General features: G+C 46.4%; 1 protein-coding gene across 2 annotated transcripts in view; it reads right to left on the minus strand.

The window, feature by feature from the left end:
* GLIS1 (GLIS family zinc finger 1) overlaps positions 1 to 14,473 on the minus strand; it is a 258,432-nt gene that overhangs the window by 127,119 nt on the left and 116,840 nt on the right. Inside the window, exons 2-3 of one of the 2 annotated variants that reach the window (XM_067535553.1) lie at positions 12,946 to 13,031; positions 9,487 to 9,685 (exon numbers count right to left, since the gene is read on the minus strand). In XM_067535553.1, the coding sequence (XP_067391654.1) occupies positions 9,487 to 9,685; position 12,946 (200 nt within the window). In that variant the 5' untranslated portion in view covers positions 12,947 to 13,031. The remainder of the gene's footprint in view (positions 1 to 9,486; positions 9,686 to 12,945; positions 13,032 to 14,473) is intronic. The other variant, XM_067535552.1, reaches the window with a different exon arrangement.

Raw genomic sequence — 14,473 nt, forward strand, 5'->3', positions numbered from 1 at the left:
AACTACAGCAGGAGACCAACCGCCTTCTGATGAGCCAGGCTGCCCAGGACCGGGCCCTACTCCAAGAGGTGGTAGGCCAGTTGAAAGTCCTGGTGGAGCGAGGGGGCAGCCCAGATGGGGCGCGGGCCATACGGGCCAGTAACTACCTCCAGAAAATGACGCGGGAGGATGATGTGGAGGCATATCTTCTGGCCTTTGAGAGGACAGCCCTGCGGGAGGCCTGGCCCCAAGACCAGTGGGCCAGCCTCCTCGCCCCTTTCCTAGGGGGAGAGGCCCAGAAGGCCTACTATGACATGGCGGTAGATGCTGCTGCAGACTACTCCCAGCTAAAGGCTGAGATCCTGGCCCGATCTGGGGTGACCGTGGCAATGCGGGCCAAGAGGTTCCATGAATGGCGGTACCAGGAGGACAAAGCACCCCGGTCCCAGCTGTTCGATTTAATCCACCTAACTCGGAAGTGGCTACGCCCTGAGGCCCTCAGCACCGAGAAGATGGTGGAACTTCTAGTGGTAGACCGGTACATGCGGGGGTTGCCATCAGGCCTCCGAGCCTGGGTGGGACAGAACGATCCCTCTACATACGACGAACTGGTCGCCCTCGTGGAGAGACAGTTGGCAGCCCGTGAACTGTCCCTGACTCCCCAGGAGAAGACCTGGCGGGCCCAGAGGCCGGGCACCAACCCCAGTTCTGGGACGATCGGGAGATCCAAGAGGATGGGACCCGAACGCCGAGTCATTGAGGACCGGCCCAAGGATCGAAGGGGACTGGGGAACTCAGGGGGCGAGGACAGGGGTGGCCAGCCAAGTAGCCCAGGACAGAGGGGGGCCACTAATCGGTCCTACCGATGCTATGGATGCGGGGAACTGGGCCACATAGCAGCCCAGTGCCCCAATGGGGACGAGCCCATGCAATGCAATCTGGGTGGCCATGAAGGGTGCTGCGGTCTCATTGGCCTGGTAGGGGTGGTAGAGGCCCCCCATGGGTACACCAGGCCGGTCAAAATGAATGGCATAAAAACCATTGCCCTGGTAGATTCGGGGAGTGCGGTCACCCTGGTCTCTGGGAAGCTGGTGGGGTACGATCAGCTGACCCGGGCCAGACACACTGGGATAACCTGCGTACATGGGACTGTAAATTTCTATCCTTCGATCCCAGTGAAGATTGAGATCCAGGGGAGTGTTACCCGGGTGACAGCAGGGGTGGTCCCTAAACTCCCCTACCCAGTCTTGATTGGGAGAGATTTCCCTGGGTTCAAGGACCTACTTCCCCCAGTAGAGCCCGGAGTGGAGGGCAGGCCCCTGCCGGAGACCGAGGCGCAGGCAGCCAGCCCTGCCCCCGCGTTTGCCGAATTTGCTCCCGAAGTATTTGCACCCCCTGGGAGGCCCCGAAAATCCCGGCGGGAAAGAAGGGCGGCTAAACACCTAGGGACACAAATATTGGCTGGGGCCCAGAAAGCTGCTCTGGCTAATAGGCGAACCCGTTCAGCAGGCCAGGAGACTGCCCAAACTAGCAAGGAGCCAGAGGCAGGCCCCAGTGCCAGCAGGGGCGGCCCCGAGGACGAAGGTGGGGCTGAGCCCCTAAGGGACGGCCAGTTGGGGCCCCTGCGGGAAACTTTTGGGCAAGACCAGGCCAACGACCCACTATATGTGAATGTGAGGGGGGAGGTAGTGGAAATAGACGGCGTGCCTGTGGAGGGCCGGACCAAGGGCCCGGGGCCATACTATATCCTGAGGCGCAACCTGCTGTACCGGGTGACACAGATGCGGGAGGAGGAGGTAGAACAACTCTTGGTGCCACGAAAGCATACCAGGGCAGTACTGGAGCTGGCCCACAGCCACTTATTCGGAGGGCACTTAGGGGTAGATAAGACCCTTGACCGAATTCTGAGACGGTTTTACTGGCCAGGAATACGGGCGGAGGTCCAAAGATACTGCCTCTCCTGCCCGGAGTGCCAATTACACAGCCCCCGGCCTCACCTGCGAGCCCCATTAGTGCCCCTACCCATCATTGAAGTTCCTTTCGAGAGGATAGCTATGGACCTGGTGGGACCCCTAGAGCGATCGGCGAGGGGCCATCGGCACGTGCTCGTCATTTTGGACTATGCCACCCGTTACCCTGAAGCCATCCCATTAAGGAACCCCACCTCCAAAGCGATCGCAAAGGAACTACTCCAGGTCTTCGCTAGGGTGGGCATCCCTAAGGAGATTTTGACAGACCAAGGGACCCCCTTTATGTCCAGATTAATGAAAGACCTTTGCACCCTGCTCCGCATCCAGGCTCTGAGGACCTCAGTCTATCATCCGCAAACAGATGGCCTGGTCGAGAGGTTTAATCGTACCCTCAAGAGCATGGTAAGAAAGGTAGTGGCCCAGGACGGAAAGGATTGGGATGCCCTACTACCCTACCTGATGTTTGCAGTACGGGAGGTCCCCCAGGCATCCACTGGGTTCTCTCCCTTCGAGCTATTGTATGGTCGCCATCCACGGGGTATATTGGATATAGCCAAAGAAGACTGGGAGGAGCAGCTCAACTCAGGACGAAACGTCATCGAGCACGTGGCAAAGATGCGAGAGCGAATAGCCCGGGTAACTCCCATCGTGCGGGATCACCTGGAGAAGGCCCAGGAGACCCAGCGGACCTACTATAACCGACGGGCCAAGGCACGGAGGTTTCAGCCAGGAGACCGGGTGATGGTGCTGGTGCCAACGGCAGAGAGCAAGCTCCTGGCTAGCTGGCAAGGTCCGTATGAGATTGTGGAAGCAGTCGGAGACCTAAACTATAAGGTGAGACAGCCAGACCGCCGGAAGCCGGTGCAGCTGTACCACATTAACCTACTGAAGCCCTGGCGGGACCGGGAGGCATGCCTGGTCGCCCGAGAAGCGACCCCCCAGACAGATGCTCCACAGGGGGAGGTTAGAATATCCCCTGAATTAACCCCCGAGCAACGGACCGAGGCTATCGACATGGTCCAGCGGAACCAGGACGTGTTCTCCAAACAGCCCGGTCGGACAACGACAGTCCACCATCACATCATCACTGACCCTGGGGCGCGGGTGACGATAAGACCATACCGGATCCCAGAAGCCAAGAGGGAAGAGATTAGGACGGAGGTAAGAAGGATGTTGGAGCTCGGGGTAATTGAAGAGTCCCACAGCCAGTGGTCCAGCCCAATAGTCCTAGTCCCCAAGCCTGACGGTACCCTGCGCTTCTGCAATGACTTCCGAAAGCTGAACGAGGTATCCAAATTCGATGCCTACCCAATCCCCCGTATCGATGAGCTAGTAGATCAGTTGGGCAAGGCCCGCTACCTGACCACCCTGGACCTGACAAAGGGCTACTGGCAGATCCCCCTAGCCAAAGATGCCAAAGAGAAGACCGCCTTCTCCACACCTGACGGCCTATTTCAATATACCGTCCTCCCCTTCGGACTCCATGGGGCCCCCGCAACCTTCCAGAGGTTGATGGACCACCTACTGCGACCCCACACCAAGTATGCAGCCGCCTACCTGGATGATGTGGTCATCCATAGCCCCGACTGGGAAACGCACCTGGGGAAAGTGGAGGCGGTGCTCGACTCCCTCCGGAAAGCTGGCCTCACGGCAAACCCGGCTAAGTGTGCGATAGGACTGGCTGAGGCCAAATACCTGGGCTACGTGGTAGGGAGAGGCCTGGTCAAGCCCCAGTGGGACAAGGTGGAGGCCATCCGGGCCTGGCCCCGACCGGTCCGCAAGAAACAGGTCAGGGCGTTCTTAGGGATCGTGGGCTATTATAGGAGGTTTATTTCCCACTTTGCTGCTAGAGCAGGGCCCTTAACTGACCTCATAAAAGCTCGGGGCCCAGATATAGTGAAATGGACTGACGCGGCTGAAAGAGCGTTCCAAGACCTACGGTCAGCCCTTTGTGGCCACCCGGTACTGATTACCCCAGACTTTGACAAGGACTTCATCCTCCAGACGGATGCCTCCGAGACAGGACTAGGGGCTGTACTCACACAGCTAGTTGGCAGCGAAGAACACCCGATCCTGTATCTTAGCAGGAAACTCCTCCCCAGGGAGCAGAGGTACGCAGTGGTCGAGAAAGAATGTCTGGCGATTAAGTGGGCCATGGAAACCCTCAGGTACTACCTCCTGGGGAGACGTTTCACCTTGGTGACGGACCACGCCCCACTCCGGTGGATGCACACCAACAAGGAGAAGAATGCGCGTGTCACCCGATGGTTCCTCTCCCTGCAGCCTTTCCACTTCCGGGTGCAGCATAGGGCCGGAAGCCAACATGGCAACGCTGACGCCCTGTCACGCCAGCACTGCCTTACGTCCCAAGTAGCCCAACCCCATGGTGTTGCGCAGGGGGGGGATGTGTGATATGGTGAAGGCAGAAGGCAGTAGAAGAGTGCTGGATGGGAGATATGTGAGCCCCAGAATGCTCCGGGCTTTGTTCCCTGCTGACTCACTCAGAACCACTGGGGGCAATTAGGAGCAGCTGAGGCTGATTAGTGATCAGCCAGGTGCTCCATAAAAGGGCTCCGCCCCAAACACACAGTGCACGAGCTGGAGGAAGTAGGAGTGCTGTGGTGAGGTGAGAGCTGTGCTGTGGTGAGGTGAGAGGAGTGCTGAGCGGTGGTGATAGGAGTACGGAGCTGTGCCGAGGAACGAGCTGGTGAGCAGAGCGCTGTGGTGGAGCAGTGAGGAGGAAGGTACCAGCTCCAGAAGCCAGAAAGACTGAAGGAGGGGGAAAATTAGCCCAGGGGAAGAGTGTGCCGTCTGGAAAGCAGTACCAGCAGCACATAGCTGCTTCTTATAGGGCCCCTGGGCTGGGACCCGGAGGAGCGGGTGGGCCCGGATCCCTACCCCCTCCTTGTGGGAAGACGGGGTGACGGGCAACTTCCTGGCCCACTACAAGCAGGAAGGTGCGAGACCCACTGAGAAAAGCCGGCCATCAGCCAGGTCCCTAGCTAGTTCAATCTTGTTTTGTGCCTTGATCTGCCGAGTTTTGTTGCTAAAAGCTTGTGTTGGTTTTTTTTTTTTTTTTAATATTCATCCTTCATAATTTGACCTAGTTTCCACTTTTTGTATGACTCTTTTTTGAGTTTCAGTTTGTTGAAGATCGTTAAGCCAGAGTGGTCTCTTACCATGCTTCCTATCTTTCCTGTGCATTGGGATAGTTTGCTTTTAAGCCCTTAATAATGGCATCAGTGCACGGTACATGTAAGATTTGTCCTGCAACACATAGGTACTGATCCTAAGAGGTACTAAGCTCCCAAAATTGCCAGTGAAATTAGTGGAAGTTGCCAGGATTCAGCCTTATTCAGAATAAGGACTGTAGTCTCTGTGAAGACGACAATTGTATCACATGGAGTATGAAATGCATAAAGAGTAAAAAACAGTGTGATTTCTAAAAAGCAACAAGAAGCTGCATTTGAGTGAATGATTTCAATCAAGAAAGAGTGAATTCACACTTCTCATCCACACAGCTTTGTGTTACAAAGGCCCTGCTTATGTAAGTATAAATACTGGATACTAATGCAGATTTGTATACCAGAATTCTTCATACGAATTAGAGCTTTCTAGATGCACTGTGTTATATACCCCTGTGAGTCAGTTAACATAGCTCTCGGAAGCTGCATTATTTTCATTTCCTGATTTTTGAGTGTGGACATTTTCAACTTTTAAGTTGTGTTGGTGTAAATTTTCTGTGTTGACTATAGAATTTTATCACCACCCTTCTAGGGCAAACCCTGCCCGTGCCTCCGCAGCCATTGCGGGACCCAGGCAGGAGCATAATTGGTGCAGTTCTCCTGAGCAGGCACAGGAAGGGCAGGCTTTTTTTTCAGGGGGGAGAGGGGGGTGCTGAGGGGGCTCCTTCTGATATCATTTATAATTTGTACTGCAACATACCAGTCGGGGATTGGAGCCCCATTGTGCTAGGGCTTGTACTAAACAGACAAAAAGACAGTCCTTGCCCTAGAGATCTCACAGTCCAGGGATAATGACCTGATGCTAGCCTAGATGTATCAAATAAATGCAAGTGGGAGGATGAAGGGACAGTAAAATGAACAGAATACAGTGTGCCAACATGCAGGGGATACAGGCGTGGGGCAGAGCTGGTGGGTTGGAAACTGAGTTGGGCCCAGCCTCCGTTCTCTTCTGGGGGATATGCAATATGTATTGGGGGCTATGGTGCATTTTGGAGGTGGAGGAATTCCCACGGACCTTCCCAGCAGGCATACATATGGGTTTGGACCCATCTTTAAATGTTCACTCTGAAGCAATAATCCGATTGCACAGAATGCTACAGCACACTGTTCAAGGAAGCCAGGCCTTTCTGCAGTATGTTACAGTCTTATGTATGTGAGGGAAGTCGTGCTTCTAAAGAGACTTCCATACACAGTAATTGGAGCCAGAGAGCGAGGACAGTAGCACTATGCCAGAAGTGTTTTAGTTTAAAAACAGCCTCAGAGTAAAACAGCCGCATAGTAAATAATCTGAAGATTTTTGGCTAAACAAAAGTACATGCCTTTAATTTCCCTGGTAAGTAAGTCTTTTGTGACTACTGACAGTTTTAAGAAACTGGAGGATACTGTTCTGCCACACAACGACAGGCCCTTTGCAACACTTGCTCTCTGGCTGCTCCGCCGCCTTCCCTGTTTTTACAAAGAAAAACAAGAGTACAATGTGGGAAGAGTTTTCCATGCTTGATAATGGATTATCTGACAAATGGCCAACATTAGCTGTACATTGAGGCCAACTGTGGTGAAGAAGGTATTAGGACTTTTCCAGTATAACACAGTCTAACAGATACTATGTAGTGGAAATTATATTGCATAATTTAAAAGCTATTAACTGAGCTTGTGAGGGAAGAGAAGGGAGTATTATCTTGGATTAATGCAGTCATCACTGGAATACAGTCCCTGGGAGAAAATGACACAGAGAGGAACTGAAGGGGATAATGAATTTCAGTGTGTTGAGAAAAAGAGCAGAAGCCAGTCGTAACACTGAGTTCCTGGGAGGATTTTGAGCTTGTGGTGGAGGTGCTGCTGTTTGTTTGGGTTTTCTTTGTGGTTGTACACACTAGCCATTCAAAGACTAACCCAGAGTCCTCATTTGAATGTGCATGTCTCCTTATTTATGCATTGGACATCGGAGCTGGTCAGAACAATCACTGAAAAGTACAGTCAGTGCTGTCCACGGTACGTTTCGTTATACCATTCCCACCCTCTTTAGTCTAGGCACTGTCCAATAAAGGGTTCAATCCTGGCAGGCACAGAGCACCCTCAGCTCCCATTGACTTCATTGAAAGCAAGAGCACACAGCACCATGCAAATGGGACTCTTATATTTCTAACTCTTCAGGGTAAGGACATTGTCTTCTTGTATTTGTCTGTAAAGAACCACAACCATGGCACTCTGTAAATAATGAACTGTAATAATAATAAATGTTGTCTGTCTTCGCTTTCATTCCAAGAAGTAGCTTTGACTCCATACAGTGTGTCTGTTAGGAAAGACAGGTGCTTCACTGTGCTAGGATTAGTTACTGTGTGTCTGGGAGGCTCACAGAGCCGAGCAGGGCATTAACACTACACTGCAAATCCTGTGTAAATCAAAACTGTGGAAACAGGGTGGACATAAAAGCAGAGAGCAAGATGACTGGCGGGCCATATAAACAAACAGCCCATGAAGGAATGGAAAGCAAACACAATGTACCTCAAGATGCTCTCCAAACATTTCCAAACAGTTACTCAGGAAATGGTGAAAGCTGCAGGTTTTAGACCATGTTGTAAGACAAACAGAAGTGAATTAACTCAATCACCTGCAGCTTTATCGTAATAGCAGCCCTCTCATGTTCTGTTGCATACAATCCTCTGTGTTGTTCTGGGAATCTTCCCTCAGACAGGGATGGAAGGAGTTCATATTTCTGCGTATTGTACTGTGATCCCCACATCTACAGAGATCTGTCATTTCCTCATTATGGATTTTACAAAAAGCTTCAAAAAAGATCTAAGCAGGGTCCTCTCTTTCTCTTTTTGTTTGCTCCTGCCCTAATTATCTTTGTTTCATAACTGTCCTCAACGACTGAATAAAAACAGCCTGATATTTGCAAGCACCATACTGAGACATAAAAGGGTTGGGAAGGGGCTGAGTTAAATGCAGCAGAAGCATCATAAAGGTTTTAATACCAACAGCAGAATATGTTTGCTATTTGGCATGAAAATTATCTGCTTTTTTTCTTCCCTTAAAGCTCTCTACACTTGCTTGTCACATTGATGTGCCTTTTCTTCCTGAAAATGCAGCTATCCTTGTCCCATTAGTAAGAGAAAAAGGAAAAACAATACATAAATGTGTATAATAAAAATCAGAAACAGCCAGATTTCCATGACTAGTTACACAGTCAACATTTCCTCTTGCGGGTCTATGGAAATTTGGGTTTGATGGTTCCAGGCAGAAAACACCAATTATTCAAAATATTTAAGATAAAGACTGCAACTTTATTGAGTTTTTTATTTCTTCATCTCTTCAAAAAGGTCAAGACCATTCCATACCATAAGCTTTGCCAAAAAGCAGTGTAATTAAAATAGATGGACAGATTTTAATTCGTAGCAGGCTTCTATTCACAATGGACGTCTGTTTAGGGTATTTGTTTAAAATCTGGTAATGTTAAATTTGTAACAACAACACAAAAAAATAATAGAGTTCTACATTTTCATATAATTAATTTATAGCAAATGTTTAACTAGGGATCTGCTATGAGCAGAATCTAAGAACAGTGCATATATCAAAACCAGAGCCCAGATTTTCACATTTTAGCCTTAAAAGCAGATACCAAGGATGTGGTGCTCTACGGGAACATTTAGATCCGTCTGTTAAAGGAAAACACTGTGGAAATGAGAGTGACACAGGCTTCCTGGGGGTTTAATGGTGGCATGCCAGACTGCCATATGGAAGACTCCAGTTTGGGAGTGATTCTACCATTCTTTTTTCCTGGCTGGAAGTTGGAAGCATCATGGGTGGTGGGAAGGGAGAAGAGACAGTTTCCCTTCTATTTAAGTCCCTGGAAAACTATCATTCACGTCAGTGGATGCTGGGATCATACACAGAGAGGAGACAATACTTAAACTCCAAAATGGAAGGATGTGAGTGCCCTTAGAATGATCACCTAGTGGTAGGCTCATGGAACAATGCGAGTGCATCTGTACAGGAAGGCCATACCGCAGACCCAGCAGCCAAGTACCATCAATGATAGCCGCTAACAGGTAATGGAATTAGTTGGGTGGAAGGGGAGATTAAATGGTTGCCCTAGATGGAATGACAATGTGAGGCAAAAGCCAAAGAGCTCATCCAAACCTGGCATTCACATCAGGCCACTCAACCAGGCCCAGTGAGGGCAGAACCCATGTCCAAATCCTGAAGGGTTGCTACTGGGAAAGAAAGGTTATAGCAATGAAGAGTTTTGAAAGGGAAGACATATAAGGCAACAAAAACTGGAATAATACCTGGTATCGGAGTGTGTTAAATTCAGCTGGCCAACGTGTAGCAATCTCTCACGAGACAATGGGTGGTCTCGGGTAAGTGGATTTCCTGTGTGGATGAGCAGACTCTGTCTACACACAGGTACCGAGCTATTTGTCATCTCCATGTCCATCATGTTCTTCTTCTCGGAAATCAAATTACAATGGCTGTATCCACCATTCACTGTTAAATAAATGTAAAAAAAAGAGAGAGAGAAAATAACCATAAGCTTCTATCCAAGGTTGCTGCTACGCTCTCAGTTGTTCCCAATTTTGGCTCCCCTCATGAAATCATTGTAACTGCAACAGCAAAGAATGTTAAAGGTTTCACAATGAACCAAGAACTAATTCCAAAGGAATTAGTGTTCAGAATTTATTTCTATTGTTTCTCTTTTTAAAGGATAGGGCTGGTTTTCACTTCATATGTTAGCTTTTAAAAAAATAAAAGAAAATGTGATCGTTTCCTTTTCTTCTACGTTTTTTGGGGGAGGGAGGGAGCGTTTTTTATGTTTTTTGGTTGGTTAATTTTGTTTTGGGGTACATTCATTTATTTTAGTGGGGTTGGTTTTGGGGGGTTTTCTGTTAGTGAAATTAATGAGGACAACATTAATGCAAAGGTCTTCTGCAGTCTAATTGACGTCTTTATTTTTTATATTTGTGGTCTACACAGGAAAGTTATACTGGTATAAGGTTGAAAACTAAGGTGTGATTTAAAACTGATAGAGTTACAGCAGCATAACACCTCATGTAGACACACAATGTGGCATAAGAGTGCCTTTTTCCATTTGTTTTGCTTATGTCACTTTGAAAGGGGTTTAAGCTAAACCAAAAAAAGCCATTCTAATAGCCGAATAAGAGGGTCCACCTGGGAATTATATCAGTCTAGCTATAGTGTTTTAACTCTATCAGTATAATTATACTGGCAAAGCTTTCCTGTATCAGCATGCCCTAAATATATGCAGGATCAGGGCCTTAGTGAGGCATTTTCTAGTTTATTTTCTGATGAACCGTGGGGAAAAATTAAATATTTTTCATGTGTTTGGGTTTATTCTATTATTATTTTTTTATATTCTTATTCTGCTAGGGCTAGATATGGCACATGTTTAATTTAACGCTTACACCAAAAGATGAGGAAAATGAACCAGAGATACAGCAATCATTTTAAGAAAAGGAATCTGGATACATTTTCAAATCTATCCATGGACATTAGATGCATAGATCAAAAAAGGATAGAGGTGTTTAAAAACAGATGGCAAGATATTGCTTAGGACTCACATCCTGAGCCTCAAAAGACCAACACACATGCTTAAATGTAAGTACATGAGTAATTTCACTGACCTTAATTGGGCTACTCATCAGCTAAAAGTTAAGCGTGTGGGAAAGTATTTGCAGGATAAGAGGGGCCTTAAATTGCTAGCTTAAAAAAAATAACCATAGTTATTTACCTCGATGTGCATATTGTGCATGGGCCATGTCTTTAAAATACTAGATCATAAGAATTGCCAGACTGGGTCAGACCAATGGTCCATCTCCTCCATAGACTTATCTGATTCGTTTTTTAACCCAGTTATACTTTTGGCCTTCACATCATTCCCTGGCAACAAGTTCCACAGGTGGACTGTGCATTGTGTGAAGAAGTACTTCCTTATGTTTGTTTTACACGTGCTGCCTATTACTTTCTGTAGGTGACCCCTGGTTCTTGTGTTATGTGAAGGGGTAAATAACACTTCCATATTCACTTTCTCTATACCATTCACGATTTTATAGATCTCTATCATATTCCCCCTTAGCTGTCTCTTTTCTAAACTGAACAGTTCCTGTCTTTTTAATCTCTCCTTTTATAGAAGCTGTTCCATACCCCTAATCATTTTTGTTGCCCTTCTCTGTACTTTGTCCAATTCTAATATATCTTTCATGAGATGGGACGACCAGAACTGCACGTTATATTCAAGGTGTGGGAGTACTATAATTTATACAGTGGCTTTATGATATTTTCTGTCTTATTATCTATTCCCTTCCTAATGGTTCCTAACTTTCTGTTAGCTTTTTTGACTGCCACTGCACACTAAACAGATGTTTTCAGAGAATTAGCTACAATGACTTTAAGATCTCTTTCACGAGTGGCAAAGCTAATGTAGACCCCATCATTTTGTATGTATAGTTGCAATTATGTTTTCCAATATGCATTACTTTCCATTTATCGACATTGAATTTAATCTGCAATTTTCTTGCCATCGCTCTGTTTTGTGAGATCCTTTGTAATGCTTTGCAGTCAGCTTTGGACTTAGCTATCTTGAGTAATTTTGTATCATATGCAAATTTTGCCACCTCACTATTTACCCCTTTTTCCAAAACATTTATGAACATGTTGAACAGCACTTGTTCCAATACAGATCCTCAGGGATGCCACTATTTATCTCTCTCCACTGTGAAAACTGACCATTTATTCTGACTCTTTATTTCCTGAATAAACCAGTTACTGATCCATGGGAGGACCTTCCCTCTTATCCCATGACTCTTTACTTTGCTTAAGAGCCTTTGGTGAGGGACCTTGTCAAAGACTTCCTGAAAATCCAAGTACACTGTATCCCCTGGGTCACACTTGTCCACATGCTTGTTGACCCCCTCAAAGAATTCTAATAGATTGGTAAGGCATGATTGTCTTCTACAAAAGCCATGGTTACTATTCCCCAAAGTATTGTATTCATATATGTGTCTGAAAATTCATATTTGAGTTCTCTCAGAACTCTTGGGTGAATACCATCTGGTCCTGGTGACTTATTACTGTTTATCAGTTTGTTCCAAAACCTCCTCTAGTGACACCTCAACCTGGGACAGTTCCTCAGATTTGTCATCTAAAAATAATGGCTCATGTGTGGGAATCTCCCACTCAAACCATATATAATCAGGGAGGCAGGAATTAAAATCACACACACACAGTCTAGTAGCGCATCGGTAGTAATTGTGACTTTTTTTTTTAAACACCTTGGAGTGGAAAATTGCATTTATTTACCTACTTCAAATACTTCAAAAGAGTGTTGTGAGGGCTTTTTTAATGAATGTTTGTAACATGCTCTGAGATCCTCAGGTCAAAGGCACTAGAGACAGGCAAAGTACATGTACTAGTTCTGGTTGCATTTCCTCTTAATAAACAAAAATGACAACAAAACCCATCAGATTTTCTACTCATAATAGTTTGCTATTGACAAGTTTTCTGCTCTGCTATATCAAATCGATGGACCAAGTAGAATCTTCTCATGGTAGTGAAGTGTGTGAATGGACTGGCAATAAAGAAAGGTCCTATGTGTTGCTTGAAGCTATGTCAGTAAAGTTGCACACTGTGCTATGGATGAAGGCATACTACAGAAATGCTTTTAAGGTAAAATTAATTCAATTTAAAAGTGGGAAAAAACAAACAAACAAACCAGACAAAAAACAACTAACTGGAGTTTGCAGTTAAAGGTCTAATCTTGCGGTCCTTATGCCGGCAAAGTCAAACGGAGTCTTGCTTGTACAGAGTAGGACTGGATCTATGATCAGAAAATGTATTTGTGTCACGGTAAAATATTTTAAAAGATTTCCTTTTATTAGCCCCATCCACATTTGGAAACGGCCACATTGCAGAGAATGGTTTGCAGTCACAGGTTTTCCCAAACCAGAGTTGAAACCAGTTTGACTGTCAGTGTAGATGAAACAAAACCATTTTCAGTACCATCACTGAAAGCATAACTGCTACATGGCTCCACCAAGTCCCAGGGTATGTCTACATTGCAACTAGACACCCGCAGCTGCCCGTGTCAGCTGACTCAGGGTTGTGGATATTGGGCGGAGGGACTATTTAATTACAGTGTAGATGTTCTGATTCAGACTGCACTATGAGCTCTGGGACCCTCCCACCTTGCAGGGTCCTAAAGCCTGGGCTCCAGCCTAAGCCCAAATATCTGTACCTCAAATAAACAGCCTGAGCCCAAGCCCCACAGGCCAGTTGCGGGTTTTAACTGCAGTGTAGACATACCCTTAGTCACACTTTCTGTAACATGTCAGTTTTTGACTCATAAGGTGGAACAAATGGCTTAGTTCCACATGTGCCAACTTGTACTTTAAAATGTCACTGAAAAATGATATGGCAAAAGAAATGGTATTCACAAGTCACTGGACCATAGCGTAACTGAAGTATCCACTTTTAATAGTGGCACACAGGTCTGGAACTGCGAAGAAAGTTTGGAGGTGGTTCCAAGCACAGTGGTCTGATTTTCACACCCGTTTCAGTTTTGGGCATGAACAGTATGTGATCAAATATACATTGTTTCTGACGTTAAAATACCATCCTACTTTGGGTTATTGCTGCTAATTGAATATGTTTGTGGAAAATGTTAAAATTATTCTTTTTGGCAAAGAAATATTTGAAAAATACCTATTCTGCAAATTTAGATACACCTTCATATATGCGTGTGTATGCGTAATCAAGACCAGCTCTATTGAAATGAGCCAGATTCTCCTCTCAAATACACATACTTCAGTGGAATTACCTCAAATTTAAACCAGTGAAAGACTGGGATTATATTGCAACTTTTATATACAATTTCCTTCATTCTTGCACACTTACACACATTCCAACATGCAGATTTACAGTATTAGCCATCTGTTGTGATAGTATCAGAAATATCGTTTATAGCATTTTTAAAAGCTTTTCATGAGGGAAAGCCAATTAGGAGCAAATCTATGAAGTTCTGCACCTTTTCAAAATGGCTGCCATTCCCCTTTGTTGAGTAGAAGCCTGTTAAAATGACCACCGTTTCCCTATAGCTTTTGGTTGTGAAGCTCTGCTTAACAAAGCTGACTTTCCTTTCCCATGTTTCCAATGGGACAGAAGTTATGTTACCCTCAAGAAAGATGGCTGCCCCTGTGCTGTCAGGAGGCACTGAGGGATACTGAATTGCTGGGGCTTGATCCTGCACCTTTATAGTCAATG

Source organism: Emydura macquarii, unplaced genomic scaffold (genome assembly GCF_026122565.2).
Source record: "Emydura macquarii macquarii isolate MOO-44397 ecotype Brisbane River unplaced genomic scaffold, CSIRO-AGI_Emac_v2 contig_3506, whole genome shotgun sequence".
In the NCBI taxonomy this organism is placed as follows: Eukaryota; Metazoa; Chordata; order Testudines; family Chelidae; genus Emydura; species Emydura macquarii.